Raw genomic sequence first — 15,283 nt, forward strand, 5'->3', positions numbered from 1 at the left:
CCAGAATGTTTCCACGTCAACGTTCGATTGGCCCATTGAGCTCCTTATTAGAAATTCTAGCTCTGAAAGCGCGCCGTTCCTCAGCTCTAAAATGCTGCAAATAGAAAGCTTTCAGTTCTAAAAATTTTTTCCAAATTCTGATTTACCAACCTGCATCTTTGTGTAATGTCACTTCTGAAGCACGCATCAAAGCATGTTTTTTTATGCCATAACAGCAAGCATGCTGCCTTATATTTATTACGTGCTTTATTTCTTCTATGCAGTCACATACAGCAGAAGCTTCGAGAGCAGCTGCAGCAACGGCCCGTAAACAAGAAGTTTTGCATGAAGAGCATATGATGCAAACAAGCCAGCAGCCCTCAAATGAACCAGTAAGTACACCTGTGAAAATTCGTTTAGCGAGAGCAAGCATCAAGATAGGTGTTTCCAGAGGACAATGCACACGTCTAATCAATACAGTGAACTTCTTTGAGAACTACAACATTTAATGCACTTTCATTAGTGCAACATACATGCATAAGGGAGCATATTGCAGACCCTTCTATATAGAGGTGTTTTAATTCATCCAAGCTTACAGTTGATTGACCAGTTTTTTGTGATTTTGCAAATGCGTTTTATATGGTATATATTGAGACCAACATGAATATGTGCACTTACAGTTCAGTTCTGAATTCTTTGATATCAGCTGATTCTGTTGCTTTTATGGCTGCAGATGCAGTATCCATGCGATGCCAGCGGTGATGCTGAAAATGCTGGTCCCTCGCAGGGTGACTTGGAAGGCAAAACTGCTGCTGTTCACAAAGATACGCTGCTTGCAGAGCAACACAGTGTTTTGCCAGAGGAGATAGCAGAACAACAACCGATGGAGAGGGAAACAGATTCTTCAGGAACCATATCTGCCGAAGAGGAAATATCAGTTCCTGTGTCCCCTCTGATGCAAAAGAAGCCTTGCCACAGGCAGCTGCCCTTCGGCCGCAGCCAGAGTGATCACAAAGCGGCAGTGAGTATAAAAAAGTTATTAATTGCTTCATTTACACTTCTGCATTATGCAGAAGTATGCTACACTATTTGCCTATGCCAGTTGTCCAATGAGTACAACCCACTTTTGCAAAGAACCTTTCTATTTCCTAAGTAATAGATTATACTTTTAGATTATTTTGCTTGTTCTCATTTAAGGCTGCAGTCTGCAGCTTCATGCTCTTGTTTTTTCTTTGGTAGCATTCTGAGCGAAAATGTAAAGTTGACTTGCTTTTGTGTGTTCTCATGGTAGTTGTGCGTTCTTGTCCAGGTGGCTGATCAAAGACAAGGCGATGGAAATGTAGAAGTCACAGCAGGACCATCTCTGCAAGCCAGGAGGGTTGCAGTCACAGCGCCAGCATCAAAAGCAGGCATGGTGAGAAGGCTACCAGACATTACTTGGGTTCACTCAAAGCAACAGGTGGAACACAGTGGGACACCTGTAATCCCTGTTTAGTACATGGATGGATCATTAACTACTTCAGTACTTTGAAAATGTTCAGTTGGATGTAACATGTTGAATGCTGCAATCAAATGCATTCTGGATTTTGAACTTATTAATGAATTTTGAAGGAGGTTTTCTGAGGTTGCATTTCATAATTCATAGATGGCTCTGTCAGAGTAACTATAGCGTGTTCAGATCTAAGCAAAAGTGAGGCTTTCCATTATAAATCAAGTCATTCTTTAAGCCTAGGTGTTCAAATAAATGCAGAAAAAAAATTTGGCAGTTCTCCCTCCCCATACTTTTCGTACCATGCCTCTTGCCTTTAAAACATGCCACAATCGCTTATGATGCACATTTCGTTAAATATAAATGCGATGGAATGTGCCTTTGTTCCGAACTTGAAATTATCTCAAGATAACTCACTGAAGCTATGTGTGCACTGAACACAAAAATCAGATTTAGACTAAAGAACAAACCTGGAAGGCTGAGTGCCCCTACAGTTACAAATTCTTGAAAGGATCACTGCAGGGAGTACTTTCTAATTTCTGATAGCACGCTGGCTGCAAAAATTATATCGAGTATAAATATTACTGGAAGCTGATTCCCTCCAGTCTTAATCTGCCTACTGTACAGCTTTGTTTGTGCATCAGGCTTGATTATGAAGAGCAATGTGACAGATGTAAATTTATGAAGGAATATTTTGGAGTTCTAAGAAACACAGCTTTACAAGTTACTGCTGTCCTTGTGTTTTAATATGCCCATAACCTTTCCTAGCAGGCTTTCTGTGAGAAGTACTTAGTCTCAAATGTTTGCTTTCATAAACCAAGTGGTTCTCATGGCTGAGCCATCATTGAATTCCCATCATATCCTTGCATAAGCTCAGGCTTTTGTGGTAAAAAAATGCTCGCTGTTTTTGCCTGTGTACTCAAACTTGGAGTGATATATACAATCATGTCTTCAACACATCAATAAAGTGAAATGAGAAAATTTTTTATATTTGCATGTATTATTATTATTGCCAGCCTCCAGCAATGGAGGATACCCCTGAAAAGGCATTCCTGCATCGTCAGGTGAAGCGCTATGCTGCCATCCATGTTGCCAGCAAAAAGAAAATAAAAAGACTGCAGCAAGCACAGCGCCGTCTTCAACGCAAGGCTGCTCACCTTTCAAATGTAATTGATGATCTCTCAAAAATAAAAAATTCTCATCGAGAAAAACATAGCTGTGGTCCAAAGCCTTGTGGGCTCCAAAGAAAACTTACTGATGCGTCACATTGTCCAAAAATCAAGCAAACCGCATTCGATAGCCTACTCTCCTGAGTTAAGAGCTTTTGCACTGACTTTGCATTTTTACTCACCTAGGGCATATAACTATGTCAGAGCTGTTTTCGACACATGTTTGCCTCATCCAAAGACTGTCAGAATGGCTTGCGCATGTTGATGGATCCCCTGGTTTTTCTAAAGAAGCACTAGCTGCACTTGGAATGAAAGTAGACAAAAATTCGAAACTGGGCCATTCTACACTCTGCAACTTGGTTGTAGATGAAATGGCAATTAGGCGACATGTCGAATGGGATGGCAGGAGGTTTCATGGGCACGTGGACATGGGAACTGAAGTGAATGATGACAGCTTCCCTGTTGCTAAAGACGCCTTTGTTGCTATGCTGGTGGCAATCAATGGGAGATGGAAGCTACCTTTAGGGCACTTCCTTGTTGATGGCTTAGGAGGAGAGCAACATAGTTCTCCAGGCTACTTCCCTTGCACACGAAAAGGGTGCACATGTAGTGAGTTTAACTTGCAATGGTGCAGCTGCGAATTTTTCTATGCTGCGCAACCTTGGTTGCAAGCTTGTCTTGGGAGACCTGAACACAGCTTTTCCTCACCCTAACACAAATCGGCCAATATTTGTTCTATTGGATGCCTGCCACATGCTTAAACTCCTAAGAAACACACTATGTGACAAAAAAGTTTTAGAAAATGCCAATAGAGGCCTAATAATGTGGAAACATATTGAACAGCTGCATGAGTTGCAATACTCAGAGGGACTGCATTTGGCAAAAACTGAGGCAACCCCACATCAATTGGAAATCTCAGCCAATGAAAGTGTCCCTTGCAGCGCAAGTGTTCAGCACATCTGTAGCGGATGCTATTGAAGAATGCAGGGCACTAAAAGTAACAAGCTTGCGAGATTCTGTAGCCACAGAGGAGTTTATAAGGTATGTGAACAATGTGTTTGATATTCTTAATTCACGACACCTGAAACAAAGAGGCTGGAGAAAGCCCCTGTGCCCTGAAAAGGTGGCTGCTGTCACCACATACTTGCAAAAAGCAAAGGAATACTTTTCCTCTATCGAGACCCAGCACAAAAAAAACTGATCACAGAAACTAACAGAAAGACAGGCTTTATTGGCTCTTTAGTTTGCATGCAGAGTGTTATTTCCTTTACACCAGTTTAGTTCAGGATAATGCAGTATTAGCATATCTGCCTACTTCAAAATTGAGCCAGGACCATCTTGAACTGTTCTTTGCAGCGATACGTTCATTCGGGCGCTGCAATGATAATCCAACTGCCCGGCAGTTTGCAGCAGCATTCAAGCGGCTTATAGTCCAAAATGAGGTGAAAGATGTTGCCAGTGGAAACTGCCTTCGACTTGAGCACATCAGCATTCTCAAAATGAGCTCATCTGTGTGGCCATCTTCAACAGAAGTAATCAACATGACCACCACTCGCAAAAGCCTAGCAGAAAATGAGCCTTCTGTTGAAAGAGTGCCGAGCATTATTGAAGAGCATGCTTACTGCTCTGATCCAGGCAAAATTTCAGAAACTGCAGAGGTTGTCATTGCATACATTGCTGGATTTGTAGTAAGGAATCTACAAGCCAGCCTAAAATGTCATGAGTGTGTATCTGCACTAACTGCATCACATCATGAGAAGAAAACCTCCTCCCTGATTCGAAGGAAATCGCATGGTGGCTTAATCTACCCTTCAAACGATGTCCTCAAAATCTGTCAGCAATGTGAGAAAGAACTGCGTCGAGCCATAGCTTGTTCTTCTTTAATGTCACGAGGGCTTGCAGACAAGGTTGCAGTGGCTATAATGACAGCATTTATAGGTAAAGACCTTTTCAGAGTTCTTAATGAACACATGATTGATAACCTTCCCCTTGAAAACCACTCATCCCACCTTGTGAGGGCAATTGTTCAAAAATATCTGGACATCAGGATGCATTATCTTGCCAAAACAACCACACAGCGACTTCACCTAGAAAAGGTTCGACAAAAGCACACAAAGCTGACACAATTCAGAGGTCAGTAGTCAAGAAATTGATTGAGAGAGAGAGAAATGGACAGAAAGGCAGGGAGGTTAACCAGCCAATGCCCAGTAGGCTACCCTACACTTGGGGAGGGGAACAAAGGGGAAAAAAGGAAAAAGAGCGGCAATGAAATGAGTTTTACAAGTGTCCAGCGACCACTATGTCACGGGGACAGAGGGCGCGCACTGAAAACTTAAAGATTATAGACGGGAATACAATCCCAAGTCCCTTAAGAATCTCAGGAGTGCTTTCACCACTTTCCTTTGTGAGGAAGGTTGTGTCCAAGGCCCCAGGACGTTGGACTCTGTTCGAGGACGCGAGTCCAAGCGGTACAGAGCAGCAATCAGGAAACAGCGCTCTCGCTCAAAACGAGGGCAGTCACAGAGGCAGTGTCCGATCATTTCATCACAACCACACTGCTCACACGCTGGAGAGTCTGCCATTGCGATGAGATCAGAATAGGCGTTTGTGAACGGCACTCCCAGCCACAGGTGGCACGTAGTATCACCGTGGGGAAGGCTGAATGGTATATGATGTTGAAGCAAGCGGTCGAAGTGGTGCGAGCGGGGTGTCCAACCTCCAGGGTTAGACCATGACTGTGCAGCCACGTTTCAGGCGAGTAGTTGAAGGTGCCTTGCTGCGTCAGCTCTTGTTAGTGGTATGCGGACAGTGTTGGTTGTATCATGAGCTGATCGAGCAGCATCGTCAGCTAAAGCATTACCAACAATGCCGCTATGGCCTGGTACCCACTGGAAGATGATTTCATGATCCTGTTCGATTGCCTGGTGGTGCAGATATCATATCTCTGCTACAAGTTGCTCATGGTCGCTATGTCTCAAAGCAGATTGACGACATTGTAGGGCAGCTTTTGAATCACAGAAAACAGCCCATTTTTGAGGTGATTGTTGTGAGATATACTGTGTGAGATTGTGATTGGTGTAAGATATACGCAAGAAGTGCGACCAATTCTACTCCAGTAGAGGTAGTCTGATGCGAAATTTGTTGGTGAATTTGAATCCGTCGCGCAGGAACGACCACAGCACAAGCACAACTAGTAGAGGTTACTGAGCCATCCATATAGACGTGAGTACGGTCCCAATATTCAAAGTGGAGCATGGACAGTGTTAGTTGCTTAATGGCTGGCATTGATAAATTTGATTTTGCTATCCCCGGAATAGCAAGGTGCACACATCGGAGCCGCGTACACCACAGAGGAGAGGGAGGTAGTGCTGCCAGAGTGAACTGTTGTGGGATCGACGACTGTTGAGTTGCTATCACCTTTGCAAATGCAGAATGTGGTCTCTGCAGTGGCAGAGGCGCAAGGTGATGCTGTGGAATCCTTGAAATGTGACGTATGTGCATTCGCAAGGAGTCTAGGACAATATAAGTCGAGATCGGGTGGTCTTTGGCGAGTGCAATGCTTCCCAGTGTTGATGCGCTCTGAGGGAGGCCTAGGCATGTGCGAAGGGCCTGATCCTACACTGTCTGGAGGGCACGCATGTTAGTCTTGCGCGTGTTTGAGAGTACAGGTGTACTGTACTGCAAGAATCCCAGAAATAGAGCTCTGTACAACTCCAGCATTGACTGGACCGAGGAGCCCCATGATTTTCCGCCCAGAAATCGGAGAAAATGAGCGATAGATGTTAACTTCTTTTTCAGTAGAGTGCAATGCGGGCTCCATGATAAGTTGCGGTCGATCAGGATCCCTAGGAAACCATGAGATTTGCAGTAAGAAATGATGTGACCGTCGATGCGTACCGGATATGGAGTCATACATTTACGTGTAAATGCTACTAGCACCTACTTGAATCTCTTTGCTCGGTATCATTAAGGGCTGGACAATGCTGGTGTCCGACTCACCCTCTCGTGGCGATGCATCGTCTGGGTAGCAAATTTCCGCTCGTGTGACTCGTTCGTTCTCTTTGATGGTCAGTTCATGATTGAAAATGTTCATTATAGAGACTACTGTTTTGTTGGTTTAGTCAACGCTGAGGACACAGCGTGGTATGCAATGCTCTCGACCTTCTTGGCACCGGAGCTGCATGTCCACGAAGACATCCGAGCGTGGTGCGCTACCAGTGGCGTAGAGCTTAACGAAACCCACGTATTTTGGGGGAACAACCGTTGTTTTCTTTGCCCATAGGCACACAGGTCGTTCTGGGAGCTCTGGAATTTCAATGGACTGAAGCGTGTCATCTCTATTGTCCTCGTTCCTGTGCTCCTCAAAAATCCGCACTGTGCTCTTCCGCCTAACAATCGTGACATGTGGTTGCTCGGTGAACGGTTGGCCCACGAGTAGGAGTATGGACTGTGCCGCGTCCGGCACGACCAGCACAGGAACGTCCGCTGTAGCTTGGTCAACCGTGAGGGTGATGTTCGTTTCCCCACACGGTGTCACATGTCCGGACCCGTAGCCCCCGATAGTGAAAGGCTTGGTCAACTTCGTGTAAGCGACTCCGATTCGGTTGGCATCCTCCTTCCGCATAGTTACGCATTGGCTACCGAGATCGGCGTATGCTCGTATGTCGCAGCCGTTAGCTTTCGCCATCATAAAGTACTTTTCGTTCGCCTCTTCAGCGGCTTGGAGGAGTAAGCTCAACGCGTTCTGAGCGACGCGCGCTCCTCTCTCCGTTTTTGCCCTGCAGTCTTTTTCTCCGTGGCCCACCCATCCGCAAGCGTTGCATCTCGCCTTTCGCGGTGGTGCCGGGCATTTGAGGGACACGTGACTATACTCGCTGCAGTTGAAGCAGAGGGGTTCTCCTCTTTCATTCTATGGCGGCTTCCTCCTCGCCTTCGAAGAAAAGTTATTGTGGTCAGTAGTGTTCAAGGTCGACGCCATTGCTTCGCTTTTGTTGCCATGGGCGTTGGCATATGCGGGGAAACGAGAATGGTTCGGGGGACCACTTGATTTTGAACTTTTGGGGGCAGTGTTTCCCAGTCTTTCTTCGAGGCGTTTCAGGCAGTGAAGAAGGTCTTCCGGCGACTCGTACGTGCGTACGCTCACTACTCTAATACGTCGTCATCGTATAGCCCCGTGATGAGGTATTCAATGCAAGCTTCATCTGTGAGGTTGCAACGGCGAGCTTTCGAGAGCTTGTCATAGTAATAACACTCGATGGGCCCACCGCGCTTTTGTCGTCGCTCCTGCATTTCTCGATGGAGTCATTGGAATCCCGCTGTCGCGGGGAAGGCGCACCTAATTTCTTCTTTCCATTCCGGCCATGTTTTGTTGACGGAAGAGAGGGAGTCATACCATGTCTTCGCAGGCCCTTCCAACCTCAAGAGTGCGTTGCCAGATGTCAGCCGGTCGCACCAATGGTAGACTTCTGCCAAGTCGTCCACGCGTCTTATCCAAGTGTCTACTGTCGGAGAGCTGGATGACACTGGATCAAACGATGGCACTAACCGAGCTGTCTCTCCCGCGCCCATGATGGGTGTGGCCGCTGCTTGCTGCCTCTGAAGCAAGGCAATTCTGTTGATGGCTTCTCTCACTGCTGCCTGAACGCTGGCCTGCAGGATTTCCGCCACGTTAATCGTTGACTGAGGTATCGGAGGTAAGTTTCCACTTGTCACCGCGTTGTCGGATCCGCCTTGGCTTGAGTCGTCGGCGTCGTCGTTCCCGCCATCGTTGCTCGGTCGTCCGCCATCTTCGTTGGCCATATCCGTGTAAGATGCTCCGGTGCGGGTGACAGGCATGGTGGGGCTTGCCTGTTGACTTCGTAAGTTCGGGCGAACGTTGACTCTATCCCACTTCTGAATTGATAGAATAAACGAACAATTCAAAAGACGTTATTCGTCTTTCCGTTATAAAGGAGCTCTGGGTTAACAAGAGGCCGTGTTGCTTTTTTCGTGGCCAACACCTGAGTCTCTTCTTTACGCGCCGCGCGAGCGCTCGTCCTCATCCTCTCCTCACATCACTCTCTCCTCCCACGGGCGGCTCGTGTTGCTCGCCCTGCTGCGAAGGATCTCTGTCGGCAGGGATGAGCTGGCGCTCACACTAGTCTCTTCCAAAGAGTGGAGGCCCTGGAGTGTCGACTACAAAGAACTGCACGCGTTGCGTTGACTTTCCAAACGTGACGTTGGCTGTTGCCACTCCGTTAGGTCTGAAGGCTTGACCCGTCAGCGTCTTGAGCCGTACTGAAGTTCCCTCCAGAGGCAGATGAGAGAGGTATGCTTCGTACGTGGTCCTTGGCACAAGGGAATACTTGGATCCAGTGTCCATCTCCATTTCCAATGTGTGCACTTCAATATGTGGCTTCAGCCAGATCGGTCTGCTTTTGTTTCCATTGTCGACATGTGCCAGAAGTTAAAATGCATCACTGTCTTGTTCAATGGCATGCACTTGACTTTTTTAAGGGACCTATTCTTCTTGTAAGTAAGGCTTGACCGGCATGGTGCTCTATTGGCGTCACTTGACTTGCTTTTACACGCGGTACTTATGTGGCCAACTTTATTGCACTTGTGACAAACAGTTGTGAGAAACTTGCATTTTGACAGTTGATGCCCCTTGCGGTCACACCTGTAACATCTTCGCGCCTCCTTCTCGACGAGCGCAACGGAGGCTAGCACTTCTTCCTTGCTTTTGAATTCGGCGATGTCCTTCACGGCAAGTTCATGTGCTACTGCTTTGTCGAGGGCGTGCTTTAACGTAACTTTTTTTGCGGTTAGTAACGTCTACTGGAGTTGCACGTAGCGAAGACTGCACACGAATTTATTCCGCAGTGCCTGGTCCAAAATGACCAGAAGTTGCAGTTCTGTGGAAGCCGCCGCAATTCTGCCATGTACTCGTTAGCAGACTCACCTTCTCTCTGCAGCTCAACAGTGTCATCGAAACTGTCGAGCTTAGCGATTAGCGCTGCTTGAGCTGCCATTGTTTCCTCCCGCCCAGCATAGGGTTCGCGGAGTTAGGCTTGATACTTCGTGTTTGTCGTTGCTCTTCTTACGGTTGCCGGTTACTGTCGCTCTCGACATGGGGATCTTCAGGGTGTACTTGGAGCGTTCTTGATTCCATCCTCGTTGCAATTTGTTGCGTCTGCACTTCTTTTATTACACAACTGAGAACACGATACAAGACTGATACACAACTTCGGAGCCATGCCGGCTGCACACCACACACTCGCGGCGTCGATACACACATACACAGCTTGGGCCCTCAGTTGCTAACACACACACAGTATGCTGCTGCTTTTGGCACACAACAGTTACGACATGTGAAGACGTATTTAAGAGGGTACGGCAGCGATGTCGCAAAGGTGCCTTTGTCACCGCAGCTTCTTCAGAGCGTAAAAAGAGCGCGAGCTAGGTACGTAGAAAGAATTCAAAGCCGAGAAGCAGACCTGAAAAGAAAGAATCCTGACATTTCAGCGGATGACAGAGATGACTGTGTTGGAAAACGGTCACAGAAGCAACACGAAGAAAAGGTTGCATCATGTCGATCACCCCTGAAGAGGGCTGAGGAAGTCATTTCTACTGGGTTGAAGAACAAAAACTTGGAGCAGGTACAAAGCTTTGTTAGAACAAGGAAATTCCAGCCTTGCTGACTCACTTCGCTAGCTTGAAGAGGTTGCGAAAAATTCCAAGAAGGGTTAGGATCATAGTAAACGTGTTCTTTGGACTCAAGTACACGTGACTGAAATGAGTACAAGAAAGTGCCAGCAATAATAAAATATTTCGCTCCAAAATGAATATTTTTCTGCTCCAAAAATTGCTGTAGAACATGAAATGGCCGGACCACCACTGACCATGTATGACAAGTCGAAACCTGCTCCGCATGTCCCCAGGTCACACTACAGGTCACTCAGCATTAGCATGAATAGAAGTGGGGACAGAGGGCATCAATGCTTCAAACCACGCTCTATAGCAATCGGTTCTGATTGAAGGTCCTGCCACTCCACCACCACCGATGCCGCCATGTATAACACCCTCACCCTATCTACTATCACCGTGGGCAGGCCTCTCTCGACGAGTATCTGCCAAAGCCTGGCATGGTCCATTCCATCGTACACCTTCTCTATATCGAGAAAAGCTGCCCATAGTGGTCTTCCTTGCTTCCCTGCAATTTCAATGCATTGTGTGAGCACGAACAGATTGTCGTCCAGTCGACATCCTGTGCGAAAACTGTTCTGCAGCTGACTCAAGATTGATGACCTTTCCGCCCAAGCTTGGATCCGGTGACGCAGGATTCGGTCAAAACCGTGTACAGTACAGGGGTCACCGTGATTGGCCTGTAGGAAGCACAGTCACTTCGGTCGCCAGCTCTTTTGTGCAAGAAAAACATTCAGCCTACTAGCCAACCCTTGGGTACATCTCCTGAGTGGAGGACCTCACTGAGGGCCTCTCGCAGCGCTTCACCCTGTCTTGGCCCCATTTTCTCGAGGAGGTTCCCAGGGAAGTCGTCCAAGCCCGCTGCTGTATTCCCCTGGATGCCAGCGATTGTGCGTTTGAACTCCAGCTTCCTAATGGGGCCCAACCATTCGCGCAAGTCTCCTTCAGGTCCCGTCTTGTGGTCTTCGCCATTTGTCTCACCACCTTCTCACATTTGGTACACTGCTGCACGACCCGTTGTGTCATAACCGCCAGTCCCTCTGCCACTGACAAGATTTTTTGGGTCTCTTGGTGTAACAACTGGGGTTGTGGTGGTGCCTACCATATGTTCTCCTTAGAAAATGCCAGAATTTCTTTGGGGCATTCTGGCCACTTTACCTTAAGTCCTCCAAGAAACCTCTGTCCGCTGTTCGAATTTTCTGCTGGATCCGTTCAGCTGCAATCTGCTTCGTTTTCTTATATATTTCCCATAAGTCATTGTAGGTCTGCTCTTGTTCGGATTTAACGGCCAATCTGTGGTTACGGCAGCCTTCCTTCCTCGCTGCGACGGCATTTTGAATTTCGTCGTCCCACCACCTCTTAGGTGTATGCTTTCTTCTCTTCCTTCCCGCCCATTTCTTTTGAAGGGCAGCTCATACTGCTTCCACCATTTCTTGGCGGGTTTCTGCTGGCGTCTCTTCCAAATACTCCGTCATTTGATCTATTTCCCTCTCCGATAGGAAACACTTCCTCTCTGAATCTTCCCCCACTTCCTTGACTAGACCAAACTCTACCAGAATCCGGTTGTGGTCGCTGCCCAAGCCACACCCGGCATCTCTGACAATGTTGCTACTAGCAGCCGCCAGATATAGTGGGCTAACAGCAGTGAGCCACATTGAGCGACCAGCGGCCGCTAAATTTGACGGCCGACCATTTTGTTTCACATGAAGGCTCCCTACGATGACGCGCTGCAACACACGGCTGTGGCCTGTATTCTCCTCACAACACTGCGCAACACAGCGCATGAGCAGAGAGCAGTGGGGTGAGATTGTGTGTTTTGATTGCGTGAAAAACCTTTCCCGCTTCGGGAATCTCCGAGACCGATCCTTGCATTTCATGTTATTTATCGCGAATATTGCACAAAATACTTGCGATGAATCTTTTCTCCTTTGGTGGTTTCGATCTTCTGTGCTGTTTGATGTGAAGCAACAGGCTAGCAAGTGCCGAGGTCGCCGTACCGCCTCAGTTACCGCTGTGTTTTATCGCATGGGTGGCTGACGACTTCGCGCTCGGCAAGATTTTTCATGCATTTTATCATGACCATCGGGTGGTATCCGTATAACAGGGGTGACTGATTAACGTTGATGTGAGTGAGGTGAGTGCGGTAACGCCGGTGTGTGTCGGTGCGATGAAGCTTTTCTCCTTCGGTGTGTTCAATCTTCTGTGCTGTGTAATCTGATTGCAAGTGCCAGGGTCGTCGTATCGCCTCGGTTACCATTGTGTTTCATCGCATGGGTGGCTGATGACTTCGCGCTCAGCAAGGTTGTTTCATGCACTTTATCATAAACATCATGCGGTATCCATATAATAGGGGTGACTCATTAACGTTGATGTGAGTGAGGTGATGTGACGTAAGTGAGGTAATGCCGGTGTGTGTCGGTTCCGCCCGTTCGCTCATAGCAGTACAAGTTTACTGAATGTTACAGCGGTAGTACACTGCTTGGACATATCACCATCAATGCTGCAATATACAATGATGCATTTAGGCAAGCATGTAGTTAAATTTGCTCAGCTACATTTCGCCTTGCCTTTTGTAAAATGCACACAACATACAGATGATTTTTGACAGAAAAAAGGTTCCGACAGATCAGAACATGCTGATAAGTTTTTGTAGGCCATTTATGTTCAATACTACTTCCATTTGGGGGTTTCAGGAAATGCCTACACATAAACTTGGCAAATGAAAACAGAAAATGCATGTTGTTGCCAAAAATAAACAGGCATGCTAAACTTTTATTCACACTAAATGCAAATACTTTGGCATTGAGTTGTGAACAGCAGCTCGTCGCTTCAGGTCATGAGGCATTACACGTCAACTAGGTTAGTATTTACAAAGAGTGAACAAGATGAATGAACAGAGTACAACCAGAGTCCTTCAATAGCTAGTAGCATATGCACTCGTGCACTCTCTCTGAACAGGCAAAAAAATAGCTAACAGAGACATCCACTTAAGGGACCCTGAAATGGTTTCTTCAATCATATTTTATTGCAACAACTCTGTAGAGGTGGTCTCTGCGAGTATTTTAGCCTGATTCAGAAAGCTGCGCGTGGAACCTATAATTTACAATTTTTCAAAATTGCCGCTCACAGCCGATTAGGGCGACACCTCACCGCGCGTTTTTACCCGCCTCTACCACATGACGTAAACTGGGCAGACTTGGCCATGGACTGGGCGACCGTTGTCATTGGCTCTGCCAAATGACGTCACGCGCAATTTTTGCAATATTTCATTTGAAACTGAGCACTGATGCTCTTTGAAATACTATTTTATTGATTGCTTATTATTTCTTAAAACACACGTATACAGAGGTAAGAATCCAGCGCATTTCTTGAAATTAATGTGGTACTTCCGGTAAAGAAGGAAATCCGTCTGCTCACAAAAGCACGTGTTCTCGTCAAATCTTGGCGCCCGCCTTTGCGAGTTTCCTAGCTGTGCCGACGAGTCGCTGCTATATAGTGTACTAGAATTATATATATCGCTGCTGTCGTCGCCCTGTGGGTCTCGGTATGGCGTGTACTGAAAGGCTTGAAGCCCATCTCAGCGGTGGCTGCACGCAGCCGCGCTTCGAGCTCCGGATCCATGCCGTTCGAGCAGCAAGCAGGAGACACACATGTGCGAAAACTTGGCCAGCGCGCCGCACCGATCGTCATCAGAAAGACTGCCAGCTATACTCGAGCAGCGACAAAGCATGCCTGCTTATGTTGGGAGCTTTCGGCAACGGTATCGCTCGCGGGCTCTCCGAGCGACGAGCTCTGCTGCTGCCTGGCTGCCGTGGTCGTCGCTAGGCCTATAGCTCGTTTCACGTCGAAGCCGCAGCGGCCGGCGCTTTAGTAGCACAGCATGTTACTGCAACGTTGCAACAACATTGCCAGTGTTGTACTATGTTTTGCGCTAACATTCTTCAACATTAGATAATGTTGCTGCAATGTTACCAAGCAACATGCTGATAACGTTGCTCTAAAGTGGTCTTTTCACATTGCAGCAATATTGTCAAATGATGAATAAATTTGAACCTCATTGTCTGCCCTCTATGGCTATTTCTGAAGCCCAAATAGAAATGTCGGTACCAGATCACTTCTCCTCACCATGACAGTATTAATTTATTTATTAATTTTTACTTCGAGTGCAAATTTGCATGTGGTGTGTATGTAAATTGTGAGCAGTGTAAGTGTACTTGCACTCTTTGACACTAAAGTAGAAAGATATATTTCTATCTGAAATATTTTTAAACAGCTGGAATTACTTTGTTTTTAATTAAACACGCAGACAAAATTAAAACTGCCGAAGAAATTTAGTTCTGCTTTCACTGACGTCTCGCAGTCTAATGGCCATGGAGATCACTATCCAAACCGCGGTTACTCGCAGCCGCGCCGAGAGCCAATCCTGCGACGCGCGCTCATCCGAGAATCTGCGTGTCAGCGGCAGTCGTGGCAAGATTTTCACGTTTTTTGTTCTTCTAGTACAGTTTTTTTTGCGGTCGCCGTGCCCGCACTGCTGTGTTTCGTTGTGGTTTCACTGGAATTCAGCTTAAACAACAAAGGCTTGCCCAGAGGCTGACCTCAATGGTGAGTGATTTCTAGACTTCCATTGTTGTGTTGTGACCTATGTTGGTTGGCACAAAGCCAGTAGTGTATCGCGTGTTGCGTAAATCAGAAAATCGAAAAAAAATTCTCTCGGTCTAACCGCACGTTTGTTCGGGCTCAAATTTCGCACAGAGGTTGCATTTGGTGGTCAGTTTTGTTTTATACCACATTTAGGTGGGGTACTTGCCTGATTCGGTCAGAATTATTTGGAAATCCCTATCATCTGTGGCGACGGAGAACCAAAATCGAAAGACTTCGCAGCAATGGTACGCGTGGCGCCATCTCGTAGCCACCGGAGAAACGAGCCCTCTACCGAGGACGGCTGCACGGGTGCGCGGTT

The 15,283-nt window shown here is 46.9% G+C and overlaps 1 protein-coding gene across 1 annotated transcript in view; it reads left to right on the top strand.

Annotated features, from left to right (window-relative positions):
- The window catches only part of LOC149362151 (uncharacterized), a 106,462-nt gene that overhangs the window by 88,498 nt on the left and 2,681 nt on the right, over nt 1-15,283 (top strand). The window contains exons 3-6 of the mRNA XM_089568231.1: nt 264-371; nt 713-1,000; nt 1,289-1,393; nt 2,485-2,634. Of these exons, the coding sequence (XP_089424357.1) occupies nt 264-371; nt 713-1,000; nt 1,289-1,393; nt 2,485-2,634 (651 nt within the window). The remainder of the gene's footprint in view (nt 1-263; nt 372-712; nt 1,001-1,288; nt 1,394-2,484; nt 2,635-15,283) is intronic.

Source organism: Amblyomma mixtum, chromosome 2, assembly GCF_055824585.1.
Source record: "Amblyomma mixtum isolate Tamu chromosome 2, ASM5582458v1, whole genome shotgun sequence".
NCBI lineage: Eukaryota > Metazoa > Arthropoda > Arachnida > Ixodida > Ixodidae > Amblyomma > Amblyomma mixtum.